The 14787-nt window shown below is 32.4% G+C and overlaps 2 protein-coding genes across 3 annotated transcripts; one reads left to right on the top strand and one right to left on the bottom strand.

Moving 5' to 3' along the window:
- Window positions 1-7176: 7176 nt before the first annotated feature.
- Window positions 7177-8535, top strand: LOC149518908 (protein SOB FIVE-LIKE 5-like). Of its 2 annotated transcripts, none has more exons than XM_089761509.1 (4): window positions 7177-7709; window positions 7796-7879; window positions 7985-8058; window positions 8168-8535. In XM_089761509.1, exons 1-4 carry the CDS (start codon window positions 7284-7286, stop codon window positions 8199-8201), a joined length of 618 nt encoding a protein of 205 aa, XP_089617635.1. In that variant the 5' UTR covers window positions 7177-7283; the 3' UTR covers window positions 8202-8535. The 2 variants fall into 2 exon arrangements, with proteins under 2 accessions (XP_089617635.1, XP_089617634.1); XM_089761508.1 differs by having other exon boundaries at window positions 7185-7709; window positions 8147-8523.
- Window positions 8536-11303: 2768 nt separating this feature from the next.
- On the bottom strand, window positions 11304-14340 carry LOC111282486 (magnesium transporter MRS2-3-like). Its single transcript, XM_022870593.2, has 6 exons — window positions 13786-14340; window positions 13449-13658; window positions 13220-13348; window positions 12850-13001; window positions 12559-12763; window positions 11304-11877 (listed from the first exon to the last, which is right to left on the bottom strand). Exons 1-6 carry the CDS (start codon window positions 14215-14217, stop codon window positions 11593-11595), a joined length of 1413 nt encoding a protein of 470 aa, XP_022726328.2. The 5' UTR covers window positions 14218-14340; the 3' UTR covers window positions 11304-11592.
- Between the last annotated feature and the right edge of the window lie 447 nt (window positions 14341-14787).

Genomic DNA, 14787 nt, shown 5'->3' with positions numbered 1-14787 from the left:
ATTCACTTAATTTTGATCGATCTAATCGATTCAGACCGATTTTGCTCACAATTCTAACATTTGTCCCAAAGGCATACAAAGTTGGGTCAGGCGGTAAATGATTGTTGGGCCAATTACCCGACATCAGCGTGGCAGCGTAAATATGGTCCCTATGGTCGGTGTTGGTGCGGCCCCCTCGTAAACCAACCGTACAATGTACTTTTGCTACGCGACAAGATGTATTTTGACCCCTGGGCCCTTCCCTCGCTTGCTGGATTCGCCGGCCGTGCGCCAACTACGCCCTCTGAACGCTTTCCTCCTTCCTCTCTAAGCTCAAATTTTACACTAGAAAAGTCCTTCCTGCTGTCATAATATTTTGCACCATGCGATTTTTGGGATAAAGGCTGTTCCTTCGACAAATATATAGATTGTGAATCTCAATACGGAGCCAGCCGACAAAATTAAAGCCATGAAACAAACATAAAGTAAGCCAAAGAGGTTTGGGGAGATTCATTTTTGATAAATACTTTCTTACTTTTTACTCCCTTTGTCATATTATATTTGTTCCTTATCGATTTTTCGGATCAACTAAATTTAATTTGTCATTATTTTTAATTCATAAATATTTTTTAAAATAATAATTAAAATTGAATTCATTTAATAAAAAAATCAAATAAAGACAAACAAAACGGAATAATCATAATACATACTTTTTTCAAAAAGAAATTACTTGGATATAATATTTTTATAAATTTTTTACACATTTTAAGAAATATTCGAATAATTTTATTTTATTTTTATATAAGAACACACATGATGAAAATATTTTTTACTTGTTAGTATTTAAAATTTAAAATAAATAAATTATTTAATTTTTTAAATAAAAAAATATATTATAAATTATAAATCATACATTCGAAATAATCTCAATAAACAGTCAATGATAAAACTCAAACCATAAATTTCTTTGTTAAGAGAACGAATTTTAACTAATTGATCTAATTACTTGTGAGTTGTGACCATTGATCAAAGAAAAAGCTTCAAATTTAAGTTCTCTGGACTTCAAACTTAAAAAAAAAAAAAAAAAAAAAAAACCTTGACTTATATAATCATTGTGTTATAACATGGATCAAAATTAATATATTATGTACACAGTTAATTCAGGTGGAAAAATCATTTGACGAATACTTGGTAGGTGTAGGCTCCAATAACGGGATGATCAAATCAGAGGCAACCGTTGCTTCCTTTTGCTAATGTATGGTTTTGCAAATAATTGATGAGAAGTTCACTCTTTCAACGACGTACGACTTAGGGACCGGAAAAAAAAAAGGCATTTAAATCAAGAGGAGGGAAATTGGGGGACCAAATTCTTTTACCCTCTTATATGTACAAGCTACAAACCTATGCTTTCTTGGAAAAGGGAAAGGACAGAAAATTTTAACTAAAAATTTTAAAATTTGAGTTTTAATTCCTTTCATTTGTATAATTCGTATATACGGTGGTGAAAAAACAAGGTAAAGTAAAAATCATTAATTATTTATTTATTTATTAAGAGTTGGGGCTGGCATCATGAACGGTGCACAAGGAGTTCTTACCATCGCCACTGAAGTTCTTGTTTTTCATTAGATTCACGGTGCCAATTGGTTCCTAAGCACATCATTAAAAACTTAACATCGGCTACGTATAAAATGTGCGACGAACAATTTAGTTGAGTGAGATAAAAATACTCATTAAACTTAAATTAATTAATCAGTCGATATGTTTTGGTTAGGACTGTATGTTTAACTTACGTTTCATCTAAGGACAAGGGGGAAATAGTTTCAGGGTTGATTGGATTTGTTGCTCCGTAACCTGTCAACCCAAGTTGAGTCTGACTGTGTTACTTAAGATGAACAATAATGCATGTCAAATAAGAGTCATGGACCCAACACCATTGGAAGACCCACATGACCTGTTGACGAAATTATGGTCCATATGAGCTGGATAGGACATATCTAACCTTTAATGCTTCATCAAACAATCAGTGAAGCGCGAGAGAGAGAGAGAGAGAAGACTAGCCAATTTTCATCCCTCAAGCCTCATCACAGCTTGTTGGTGGAAACCTTTGGAGAGCACAATAATCAACTGAAATCCCTTGTTTCTTTGAATGGGATTGTTATAAAAGAAATGAGTGACCAAGTGGGAAAATTTGCACATGGATATTGAAAGTTTCAACCTCTATTTTCTCTGGTGAACCATGTGGTCTCTGTTCGTCTACTAAGATTTCTAGTGGATTTTTCCAACCTTTCTGCTGGGTTTGGGGTCCCCTCCACTCTTACAATCCTCACTTAGAAATCTTATCAACATAGGCCTTTTGCTGTTCTGCTTGCACATATAGGTAAGTACACAATAATAAACTATCCTGGAAATTGGGTAAAAAAAAAAATCCTGGAAGAAGTGAAATATTATTGGGAGCATCGTGTTATGCAATTATCATTAATTATAATTAAATGGTGATGACATAATTAACTAATATCTGTGTTTTGCCTTTGTTTGAGAATTCACGTGCAGAAATTAAAATGGTTTAGGGTTAAAGATAATAGTGTCACGGGTCGAAATTTAAGCTTCGAACTGACACAATTTTGAGATCCAGACATTCATCTTTTCGACGTTTTGGATCAATTTTTCTTTTAAGCTTCGAATTGACGTAGCTTTGAGATCCAGTCATTCATCATTCTGACGTTCTGGATCAATTTTTTTGTCACGGTTCACACCATTATGAGGTATTATCCGTTCTAGTCCTTCTGATCTCACGATTTTATCCTACAAAAGGAACCTCAGAAGACGGAGATGGTGTGAACCCTTTTATATCCCAGTGACCCTCTTATTATGTTCGACTCGTGACGCCCTCGTCACGGAGGTTGGCCACTCTACCTACCTCCCTCGAGATGCTTGACGTGGATCGAACGATTTAGGGCTAGCTCTGATACCACTTGTCACGGGTCGAGACTTAAGTTCCGAACCCGCACGGCTCCAAGACCCGGGCATTCACCCTTCCGACGTCCCGGATCAATTTTCCTGTCACGGTTCACACCCTTGTGAGATATTGTCCGCTCTGACCCCTCTAATTTTCCGGTTTTGTCCTACAAAAGGTGTCTCACAAGGTGAAGATGGTGTGAACCCTTTTATATCTCAGTGACTCTCTTATTATGTTCGATGTGCGATTCATGACTTTCCCTTAAATCCGTAACAATAGTACCATATTGGATTAGCCATCTTATTATACATTTTAGGCACGCGGATTTTCATTTAATGAAGATATTTCACAAAGATTAATTCATTTACCTCTTTAAATTAGATGATCAAGTTAATAACATTTTTTTTAAGAAAATGAGAATTCAAACTTTACACTTTTTAGTACAAAAAAATCACACTATGTTCTTCAAATTTTTAGTTTTGTTTGGCGATTAAGAAAGCTTAAGAAAATATATAAAACAAGAGTATTTTCATCATTTACAATATCAATTGAAGGAAAAAATTGTAAGTATTCAAATTTAATTTTTAAATTTATTGAACGTTATTTTTTAAAAATTATTATATATATTAATAAAAATACATATATATATATATATAAACTAACAAATATAAAAAAAATATACATCATTAAATTAAATATTTGAACTTATAACAAACAATAATATCTAAAAGTGCATATATATATATATTTATATATATAAGGGCAGCTCGTAATACAAGTCAGAGGCCCCTTCAAAATTTTAAACCTCAAATATTAAATGTATCTTGATAGTTTAGTTTTGTGTAGCATGGATACATAAAGAAGCTCTGCGATAATCTCCTGATGTATTTTTATGTTGTATTTGATTTATATCTGGAATTTTTTTTGGGTAATGAAAATTTTTTTCATTGCCAAAAAAACTATAAATAAATTAAATTCATCCTTAAACCAAACATGTTAATTTTTTTTGGGCAGCGTTTAATTTACTTTTACACATTGTAATTTAAGAAGATTAAAATCATATAATTATTTGTTTATTTATTATATCAATCAATCATTGCTTATAAATTAAATCCAAAATCAATAGATTTGTTATAAGAATTAAATCGCATGCCAATTTAAAAAAAGTCAAGTTAACTTTTTAATTTCTTTATAAGACTCTAAGACTACAATCAAATATTAAATATGTTTTTTTTTTCTTTTTATACAATTATAAATTTTTTCCATATACTCTTCAATTTTAATTCTATCTTAATTTTTTTTCTTGCTATAATAGGATACATTAATGGAAAAAAAATTTAACATTTAGTATAATATTAATTGATTCCTTTAAAATTAAATATTAAGATCCGTCAATATAAATAAATAAATATATATTTATATATATAGTTGAGTTTAGCATTATGCAGCTTCAATCAATATACTTTAAAAAAAAAAAAACCTTCCAATAAGAAAGGATTGTGCATTATTTTGATTAAGAACTGTCGTATAAATATATATTTTCACGTGGCAAGCATGAAAGTAAAGTCCTATGGTACGATTATTCAAATGTTTATAAAATCTGATTGGGCAAAATCTTCCTTCTATATTAATCTATCCATTAACAAAGAATCAACTGAGAAAAACTATAAGCATTGGAACCAGTACCAAAGATCCCAAGTGACAATTATAAATGAGCAATTTAGGTTGAAGTTCGTGAAAATGTGCAAACATGTGTATGATATGCAGAAGCTCTTGATTTTAATAGTAAAATTGAAAAATGTATATATGGAATCTTGCATATGCATATAAACCCACAGTTGCTCACAGGTTTACCCATATTTTGGAAACTGAGAAGTGCTTGATCGGAAAGAAAAAGATAAAGGTTAATTTTAGTGTATTTAGACTCTAAAACATGATTAGAAGGTTTTGGTTAAGCATTCAATTTAAATAAATTAACAGCAAGTAGAGGGTTCAATCTGAATATAAAATTATAAAAAATTAAATATTTATTAGATATAAAATAATATTATTTTAACATATCCTTATCATGTATAAGTAGAGATAAAATAAATTTATCATGTGACGGAATTATAAAGGGTAACAAAAAATTTTTTTGACTATAATATCATATTAAACATCAAATTTAAAATCAACTGACAGTAAATAAAAAAATATAATTTGAATATAAAATTACAAAAAATTTAATATTTGTTAGATATAAAATAACACTACTTTAATAATTTTCATTACATTAAAAGAGTCAAATTCTGTAGTCATTGATTCTAAGGTAACTTTTTTTTTAATTTTATTTCATCTTTTATTATTATTATTATTAATTTTTGCTGTGGTTTTTTAACTAACTAAAATTGACCAAACACTACACATGGAAATAATTAAAAGCTAGAAAACGAAAGAAAAGGAATGATATACAGTCACTACTTTTTGTCCCCAAAAGTTCCATAATTTCTTCAAAATGAAATGAAAGAGAAGAGTGGGTTGAGGGTCCATTTGGATTTCATCCGAGCTTCAGTGCAATGCTATTAAGTAATTTTTTGTTCAATCTCGTCGTGCCTTTTCATTTGGGTAATTTTGCATCATTACTATTCATCCTACATAGCATCACTTGGAGGAAAAAGCTCCACTGGCGGCGAAAGGCTCTGGTGGCTCATTGCACCCAATATTAACTCTTTTATCTTCACTAATTTCTTTTAATTCAGCTTTATTTTTTCTTTAAAAATTTATTAAAATTAAAATACTTTTAGTGAATTTAAAAAATAATATTTTATTTTTACTCACATTATTTTTTTGTTTAATTGTATCTTTAAATAATTAATTTTTTTATATATTAAATATTAAATAAATTTTAAAATATATATTAAAATAATTTTAAATTAATATTTTTATTTGATTATTATCTCTAAATTTATATTTAAATATAAATTTTATCATTAATTTTTATTTTATCGTTATAATATTCAACATCATTGTTATCGCTTTTAATCTCGTCGCGTATCTAAACGGACCTCGAGACTATATTGCTGCGGAGGGGACAGCTGTCCCTACTTCTGAGGAGGGAAAATGGATGTGTGCCCGGTTTTGCTAGAGTGCCTCGCTGTCCAGCATGTGAAGGGGTGGCTTTCCCTTCTCTCTCTTTCTTAATTGGATGCACCCACTAGAACCCACGCTACTGGCGCTTTTGATCATTCATTCACGTTGAGAGCCGTATGGGGCGGATCGCGGATGAGGACAAAACTAGTCTAGGATTTTAGTCTGATTCGCTTGCCCTTTTTCCACTCCCATAGTTCTATCCTACTCGATCAACAATCCAAATATAGGGACGCATATAACCTCAACGGTCAACATCTACAGTATTATTGATAGAAATTATTAAAATAAAATATAAAAAATTATCTCACGTTAAAAAAAATAATAAAACAATCATTTAAATTAATAAGAACAAAAGTTCAAAATATTTAGGCTTAAATGACCAATGGATCATGAATTTGGTTTTTCAAGTTTGGTTAATCTTGTATTAATTAAATAATTAATATATATATTAATATTTAATTAATGACACTTATATTTAGTACATGTGCAAAATAAAATATTATTTTATTTAAAATTTATAAAATTTTATTTTATTTATATGATTAAAGTCCGGTCAAAATTGATAAAAAACAATTAAGTTTATATAAAACAAAAAATAAATTTGTTCAAAATAAAACAGTTTTAATTATTCAAAACAAACAATTTTTATTTATTTAAAATAGATAATTATGTCTATAAAAAAATAAGATATTTATCTGTTTATATAAAATTTCTCTTGTTTTTTTTTAAAATACACAAAAAATAATTCTTGAAACTCTTTTTTTTTTTTTTCAATTTCTAGATTTATTTTATAAAAATTTTATTATAAAAAACTTTTATAAAAATTTAATGATTTTATGATATATCGATGAATGTTTAAGATGAATGTTTAATAGACTTATTTCGTTAATATAAAACATAATTAATCATTAAACTTCATTATATTCTTAAAATTTATTAGTTGTAATCTTTTTTATATAGTTACTAATTAAATAATAAGGTGGGACAAATAAAACGTTAAGAAAGATGACATCTTATACGTCTTGAAGCTTTTTGTCAAATTTTCAAATTTATCAAAAACAGTAATTTTAGATTTTCAGTATTTTTACTAACAGTTACCATCGGAAAGGGGAGAGGGGGTTCTTCTCTTCTACATAAAAAGGAGCCAGAGATAGAGGAAACACACATTATGGGTGGGGTTTTTATTTAGAGGAGGAACTTTAAAGAGAAAAAAGAAAAAATGAATGTCTTGGCCCCAGAATGTAGTAGTGGGTGTGACTCTGGTTGGACTAATTACTTTGAACAATCTTTTGTATCTGCAAATCCTTCACATAACAGTAATGGTTTCAATGAGAGGAAGAGTCGTTTTTGTGATGGACATGGAGAGAATAGAGGTAAAGAAGAGGTGGTTGATGATGATGTTGTCGAAGAAGAAGACCTGTCCATGGTTTCTGATGCATCCTCTGGGCCTCCACATTTCTATGAAGATAATGGTTATTTCAATGATGATAGTCAATATCAATATACCGCATCCAAAGGTGCTACATTGAATAAAAATGGGGGTAAAAGACACAGAAACAAGGAACGTGGAAGACGCCGAGAAGATCAAGAGCTGTCTTCTTTTCTTGATGATACTGCCAGCTCTCCTCTCATCAATTTCTCCAAGGTAATTAGTTCACCTCATTGATATCTTCTCTCAATCATTCTCTTATTGTTAATGGTATTAATCATGGGTTCTTGACAATTTTCCAGAACAATTTTGTTCGCAACAATAATCAAGCTTCAATGGAGAGTGTCTTTGGTTATCCCCAGGTGTTCTCTGCAACACACTTTCAGGTACTTGCCTAATCATAATTTCCAGGTCCAGGTTTTTCCTATAACATTAACTTATATGTTCCAGTTGTCGGTTGAAAAATGTTGATAACCATGGAACGATTGCAGGGGGGACCTGCATTCCAAGGCCACTTTGGTTTTTTTCAGTCCTCCCCATCTGGAATCCAGCTACAAAATAACCAGTTAAGTAACTTCCAAGTTTTTTTTTTTTTTTGCTTTATTTTCTAACAATGCACCATATTTCAGAATTCCAATGTTTTAAGCATTCAGCATTATCTTCTTTCATTACAGTTTGAACTATCACCTTTGGAAGTTTCAAAATTGACAGTTGGTTCTAAGGAAAGAGAATGGAGAGGGTTTCTATATATCAGCCAGCTTTTGCTGCTACTGGAGTTTGTGGCTCTAAAAAGAAATGCAAGAAGGGTTTCCAAAGTATATATAAAAAAAAAAGAAAAGAATCAGATCTCAAAGGTGGTCTTGTTCCTTCTATTTTTCATTTCATTTCATTTCCAAGTTCCCTTGTACCGGCGGCCAATGAAATAGGAAACAGCCTGAGGTCAAAAGTGAAAATAAAAATTTCTTGTTTTTCAAAATCTAACAAGCTGAGCCTTTGGGCGGCCTCTACTTCTAATTATGTTTAGTCTTTGTTTTTGATGGATCTCCCTTGCTCTCTTTTATCTTTATATCTCAACTTGTAGTTGATCACTTAAAATTCAACTAAATACAAAAAAGACTCCAATATAAATAAATTAAACTGCCATCAAACATTATCAAAATCTGAACATACGTGAAAAACATTCACTATGCGTGTACTCATAATATTTTATACAAAAATTAGATATCATATACAAATTGTCATAATTCAGAAGTACTTCATTTTCCCCAGATTCAGTCCCGTATCTTTAGGATACTGACTTCACTTCAGTAAAGCAAAACTGAGTTGGATATTTACAAATTGGTAAATCATTGCTTTTCACTTTTAGATATGGATGTTACCCCTGCGATGAAAGTATAAGCTTTATCAAATGCTTCATTATGCTTCCTAACGTTTTGACATTCCTCTCATTTTGTCCCCATCATCCTCAGTTAAGTCACATGCCTGTTGTAATAAATTATGCTTCCTACTAATCTTTTAGAAGATGCGAAAACTACTTCCTATCCACAATTTCAAGCAATAAACGATAAGAGATCAAGAGACCAAGCCCTGTCGGCCTTTGCGTGTTGTGCAGGCAGAGGTAAATCTTTATAAATATTGGTCTTTTCTTGTTTGATAAAATTTGAATTTAAAAATTTGAAATTTAGTTCACTTGAATCATATAATCACTTTTTAAGAGGTGACATCTTATAGATTTGGAGTTCAAATTTTAGTTCTTACAAATTGTTCTCCTATTTCTGATTACAGTATACTTTATATAAAAAATTTTTGAACCTAAAATGGACACCATTTATTAACTTGAATAACAAGGACGCTATTATGCAAGTGAACTAGTATTTGACATTTTTAATGATATTGTTTAATCTCTAACATTATTCTTTTCAAGAAAACAGGGCAAATGGATGAGTCATCCGCCTAACTTCGGTATACTCAAATAGAATATGATCAAGTAAAGATGAGATATTCAGATATGATTAGGTGGGATTTCCCCGATATCAAAATTGAAAAACTAGCACTTTCACCGTGAGTAGTTGAATCAAATCATAGAAAGGACTTGGTCATCAACGAGGACAAGACCCCCATGTTTCTAATTGTCGAGACAGGGCTCCATCCACCATAGTTTCATTTCTCATCATAACTCAGAAGATTAGGCCTAAATATGCACCTGAGAATGAGAACAGTATGATGGAAAGTGTAATGGGAAATGGGCATTCATATCAGAGCTCAGAGATGAGGAGGGAAACGACAAAACTAATGTTGGAATATTTATTTCATATGCATCTCCATGACCCTTTTTTAAGCCCCGGAAGATCATGCTAAAAACCCGAAGGAACATGCCCCATTATATTTAATAATTTGCTCTTTTATCTCATTTTGAAGGCTCTTGTTTTTAAAATATTTTTTATTATGGTTTATTAATGCCGCTTTGCTCCCTCCAAGCCTGTCTGCTTTGCAGCTGTTATCGAGCTTGATGTCATGCACAATTATATAATTTGGTTTCTGCTGAAAATGTTGAAAGGGATAAAGAAATGATAGCACTAGGGGAGTTTTGGATGTCAAAACGTTCTGATCTATCTATCCCCATTACCCACCACGTGGTATTTTCTTATATTTTAATCTTCAATATTGAGAGCTGTCAATGTTAGTAAAAAAAAATTACAAAGAAAGAATCAAAACATCTATTGTTCTTCCAACCACCACCAAAACTAATGCTAGAGTCTTTGCCTCGTTGCATTCCATCATATTGGACAAGGATCTACGAAAGCATGGGAAAAACATCTGTTGTTCTTCCAACCACCACCAAAACAAAACCTTCAATCCCCTGTAACATACAATGGAGAATGCAGCTATGGCGCTATTTCTAGTACTTATCTAATTTCTGTTCCTGTCTCCATTGCTGCTTTAACAAGGCTTGTTTCTGTTTTCCACGACAGCAGTCTGCTTGTCTCTTATCGGCTATGTCATAAAGCTGCATGCATGTGCTACAAATCAGTGAGCATGAGCACTATCATATCCGATTCCTGCCACCACAATCTATGTTCTAGAATGCAATAATTTTATTCTTTTTTCCCTTCCAGTTTGCAAATCTCGTTAAGGTATTAAATCTTGGTTTTGGCTGCATAATTTCCAGTAATAAGTAATAAAAATTAAATTATGAATATACTCTAAAATAAATTTGTATACATTCAATGCTAAGAGAACCTGCCAGAATTAATAATGAGAAGGATGGAGTCTTATTACAGTCTACAGAATCAAGAGCAAAGGTTGTATTATATAAAGCATGAATCCCATCATCACAGGAACTATAGGACAGGGATCAGCAAAAATAAATGGATTGTTCAAACAGTGGGAGGACATACCATCACCACATGCCACCACTCTGATAATTTTCCAAGTACAATCCCAAAAAAATAGAAACCAATCTTATCATCTGAATATTGCGGTACATATTGTCAATTTGATAATTGTTTGCAACTGCTATAAGCAATATTATATTCACTAGGATTAAATCAAAGATCATTCAACCAAAAGGCAGTCACACAATTTTATATATTGGGTTAGATATTCTATGGTATTAACCTGTCAAAACTGGATCATAATAAACTTGAAATTTAGTCTGCCGTGCATGAAAAAGAAAAAAGAGTAAGTGGAGAATGCATTAATTTATTGGAACTAGTCTTCACAACCCCTTTTTTTTTTCTTTCAATTTTTTTAATTTACTCGTATGGCCTTGGCAAGAAAAATAGGTGGCAGTAAAAAAGATGAGCGAGGTCAAGAACAGTACAACACGTTTATTTTGTTGTGAAACTTTTGGTAGCACAAAGAACAGAACCAGAATATTCAGATTTTAGGGTGATGTTGATTGTATCAGAGTCACAAATCGTTAACAGCATTTAAGAGATTTATACAGGTCACCAAGTACAGGATACTTAAATGTAATTACAAATTAGTGTTCCCCGCACAAGGCAAACATAAAAGCAAATCCTCACAGGTTTCCACGAGATGCTTCACTTCATGTATTACCCATGGCTTTAGAAGATACGCAGCTTAGTCCCCACTACTATAACAAGCGCTTGTACTTGCACCATGCAATAGCAATCACATAGAGGAATATCGTCCCAGTGGTACCACCTCCAATTGTCCATAGAAATTCTGGCATCCCTGCTTTACTTTCATCAAATAGCTCAATATGGATGTTCATGCCAAAGATACCGGCAACAACGATAAAGGCACTGATGACAAGCGTTGCTGTCGTCAGCATGACTCCCATCTGCAGGAGATGGTTCTGTTTGTCATCCAGCATTATGTTAATATAATCCTCTGTGTCATCCACATATTCCCTCAGCTTCCAAGAAAGAAGAAACAAAATTAAGAAAAATGTCAATGACCTCCATCACAACTCACAAGAATAATGACTGATACATGAAGTTAATCTCCATATTGCAGATGAAGGCTTAAATTATGGTGTATACTTTTGCTTAACATTGGATCTAATAGATGCTAACGAAATGAATAAAAAGGGTCATACAGTTTTAGTATTGTTAAGTAAATTCTTTTCCAGGTAAAATATGAGAAGTGTCTTTTGCAGATAAAATATGAAAAATGTAAGTCAGAAAGCAGCATGAGTTCTTTTCCAGAAGAGTTACAGGGGCGATAGCCTTATGGGCTCTGATAGTTGCATTTTTTTCTTTATCATAAATAATAGAGCAAAAAGTCCAACAGCGTAAAAAAAAAGAAAAAAGAAAAATATTCATAAAACAACCGTATTTGAAGTAATTGGCATATCCCTTGCATTATTTTATCCATCTCTTTCCTAAGAAAAGTTTATGAGTCATATATCAATATCATCCACTCTGAGTGAACTAACAAGTCCATAAAATGAACTCAGCTTGGATTCTAGGATTACTGCCTTAAAGCTGGACCAGTATATTGAATCAAGTTCCTTAAGGAGGAGGCTGAACGATGTCCGAGTTATTAGATAATAACAAAGGAGATAGTAATCAAGTGGTAAATGCAGGTGATATACCGTGGATAGCTTGTTCAGTGTACCATCAATTTGTACAAAGTATGCTTCCAAGAGCATTTCTAACTCCTCTACATCAAGGCGCTTGCTGATAGTACTGCGAGTGGTACTTGTACGAGTTCCATGGCTGTCTCTGCCAATTGCATTAGGAGCACCAAACAAATTATCACCTTGAAAATTGGTTGCCAAGGAGATTTCAGCAGGTGTCCTGAGATGCAGAAGACGGAAAGTAAAATGTAGTGAAAAAAAGGGAATCTTTAATGAAAAAATTTGAGTGGTGAAATTGTTTAGTGCCTGTCATCCATGTCTGGTTGAAGAATTTCATCCATATCATCTCTCTCATTCATAGAAGAGGTTGAAGAATTTTCAAGTAGTTGTTTCTCAGTTAAATACATCTCAGCCATATCTTCATCATCATCTAGCAAGTGTTCCAATTCATCCCTTACCTGAAGATGAGTATATTTATATGTTTAATTTAAATTAAAAGTAGAAGAAAAATAAAGAAACAAAAGATGGAATTAGAAACAAGAGAATTGTTGAATTGGCTGATGTCATCTGAACTAAAAATTAAATCTATCCACAACAACATAAGAGCTTTTAGGTCAAACAGTTGACATGAGAACTAATGAAAACACAAACAGTTCAAAAGCTTAAAATACTGAACCTTTTGAACACGCCCAGTTATTGCAACCAACCGGCTTTTAATTTGGCGAACACGCTCCAAATTGAGAGTACTAATCTTTGAGGTCAATTTATCCAAGGCTGGATAAGCCTCTTGCTCCAATGTCCTTGCCTGCTTTGGCAGTACAAAACAATGACCATAAATAATGAATAGAACAACATGATGGTGAAAAAAGTTCAAGGGCAAATTAAAAGAGAGGAAGAATACTAACTTCATTTTCTAAGCAGCTGCAAGCAGCTTCAAGGCATGCCTCTAATGCAACAAACTCCAATGGGAGAATCTTTGATCCATTTGGGTTCTCAAGACCCTGTTTCTCTTCTGCCTTACCTTCCTCATCTTGATTCCGAGGCTGTGAAATCCTTGCTGACAAATTTTGAGAACTACTTCGAATTATGCAGCTCGAATCATCAATAGCGCCCTCCTAAAGCCAATAACAACCATAAAAAAAAAAGGCTAATGAATACATAATTTTAACAAAGCAGGAAAAAAAAGTACCCTAAATTGAAAACCCAAAAAACAAAATCCATTAAACAAAGATACGTAAAAACCTGGGCTTTGGTTGCTTGATAATGACAAAAAATCCGCCTTTGTAGCTCATTAACAAACGGCGTAACCGAAGGATCCTTGGAATTCAACAGAAAAACCTCTTGGGCCGTGATGATTGCCTTTATATGCTCCAAGTTAATCACGACCGCCCTTTCTCGACCCAGAATCGTCGACGGGTACGACAGAAGCGGGTCCAATATCCGAAGATCTCGAGCGGGTAACCCCGTAAGTCTCATTATAGCATGCTTTCCGGCCTCCACCATCTGGGTATGGCCGGTCGAGTCCAGTAGAAGCCATGCCCGGACACCGGTCCCTTTTTTCCGATGACCAGGGACGGTGGAGGTGACAGTTTGATTCGGGATTGAAGTGGGGCGAATTGGTACGTCCGGATCGTCTTCGGATTTGGGCGGTGGCGGTGTAGGCTGAGTTCTCATTGGAGTTTATTCTCTAGGGGTCACTCGTAACCGGAAGTTAATAGCGAGAAAAGTGCCGTTTGTATTGTTTGTCCATGAATGAACATGAGAAAAGCAGTGGTCCTTTGCAATGAGCAGTAACACGTAGTTATTAACTTATTATTTATCTATATAGAAAATGAACCCTTGAAGTTAAAACGCGTTTTTTCTTGATAAATAGCTTTTCACGGCTCCTAAAAGATTCGACCGGCATTAATGATCCAATCCAAAGGAAAATCAGGATTATTTCTTATTTAAGGGTTAAAGTCAATTTTCCAATTATACCATAATTTAAGATGAATTTTGTTATTAAATTTAAAAAATTTATTAAATTTTATCATTACCCTTTAGTTTTGGTGATTTTTAGATAAAAAAATAAATTAAAATATTTTACGAATATTTCATGCAAGTGATAGATTTATATAATTCATTATCTGAAAATTAATAATACTAAAAATATAAAGTAATTTTAAATGAAATTGAAGTACAACCATAAATATAGCAATTATTCATAACATAACAACAATTTTGTTTTTATCTTAAATTTCTATG

The sequence above is a fragment of the Durio zibethinus genome, chromosome 5 (assembly GCF_047325235.1).
Source record: "Durio zibethinus cultivar Kanyao isolate XHJ-2024 chromosome 5, ASM4732523v1, whole genome shotgun sequence".
Classification (NCBI taxonomy): Eukaryota; Viridiplantae; Streptophyta; class Magnoliopsida; order Malvales; family Malvaceae; genus Durio; species Durio zibethinus.
This window is presented reverse-complemented; position numbering and strand designations above follow the sequence as displayed.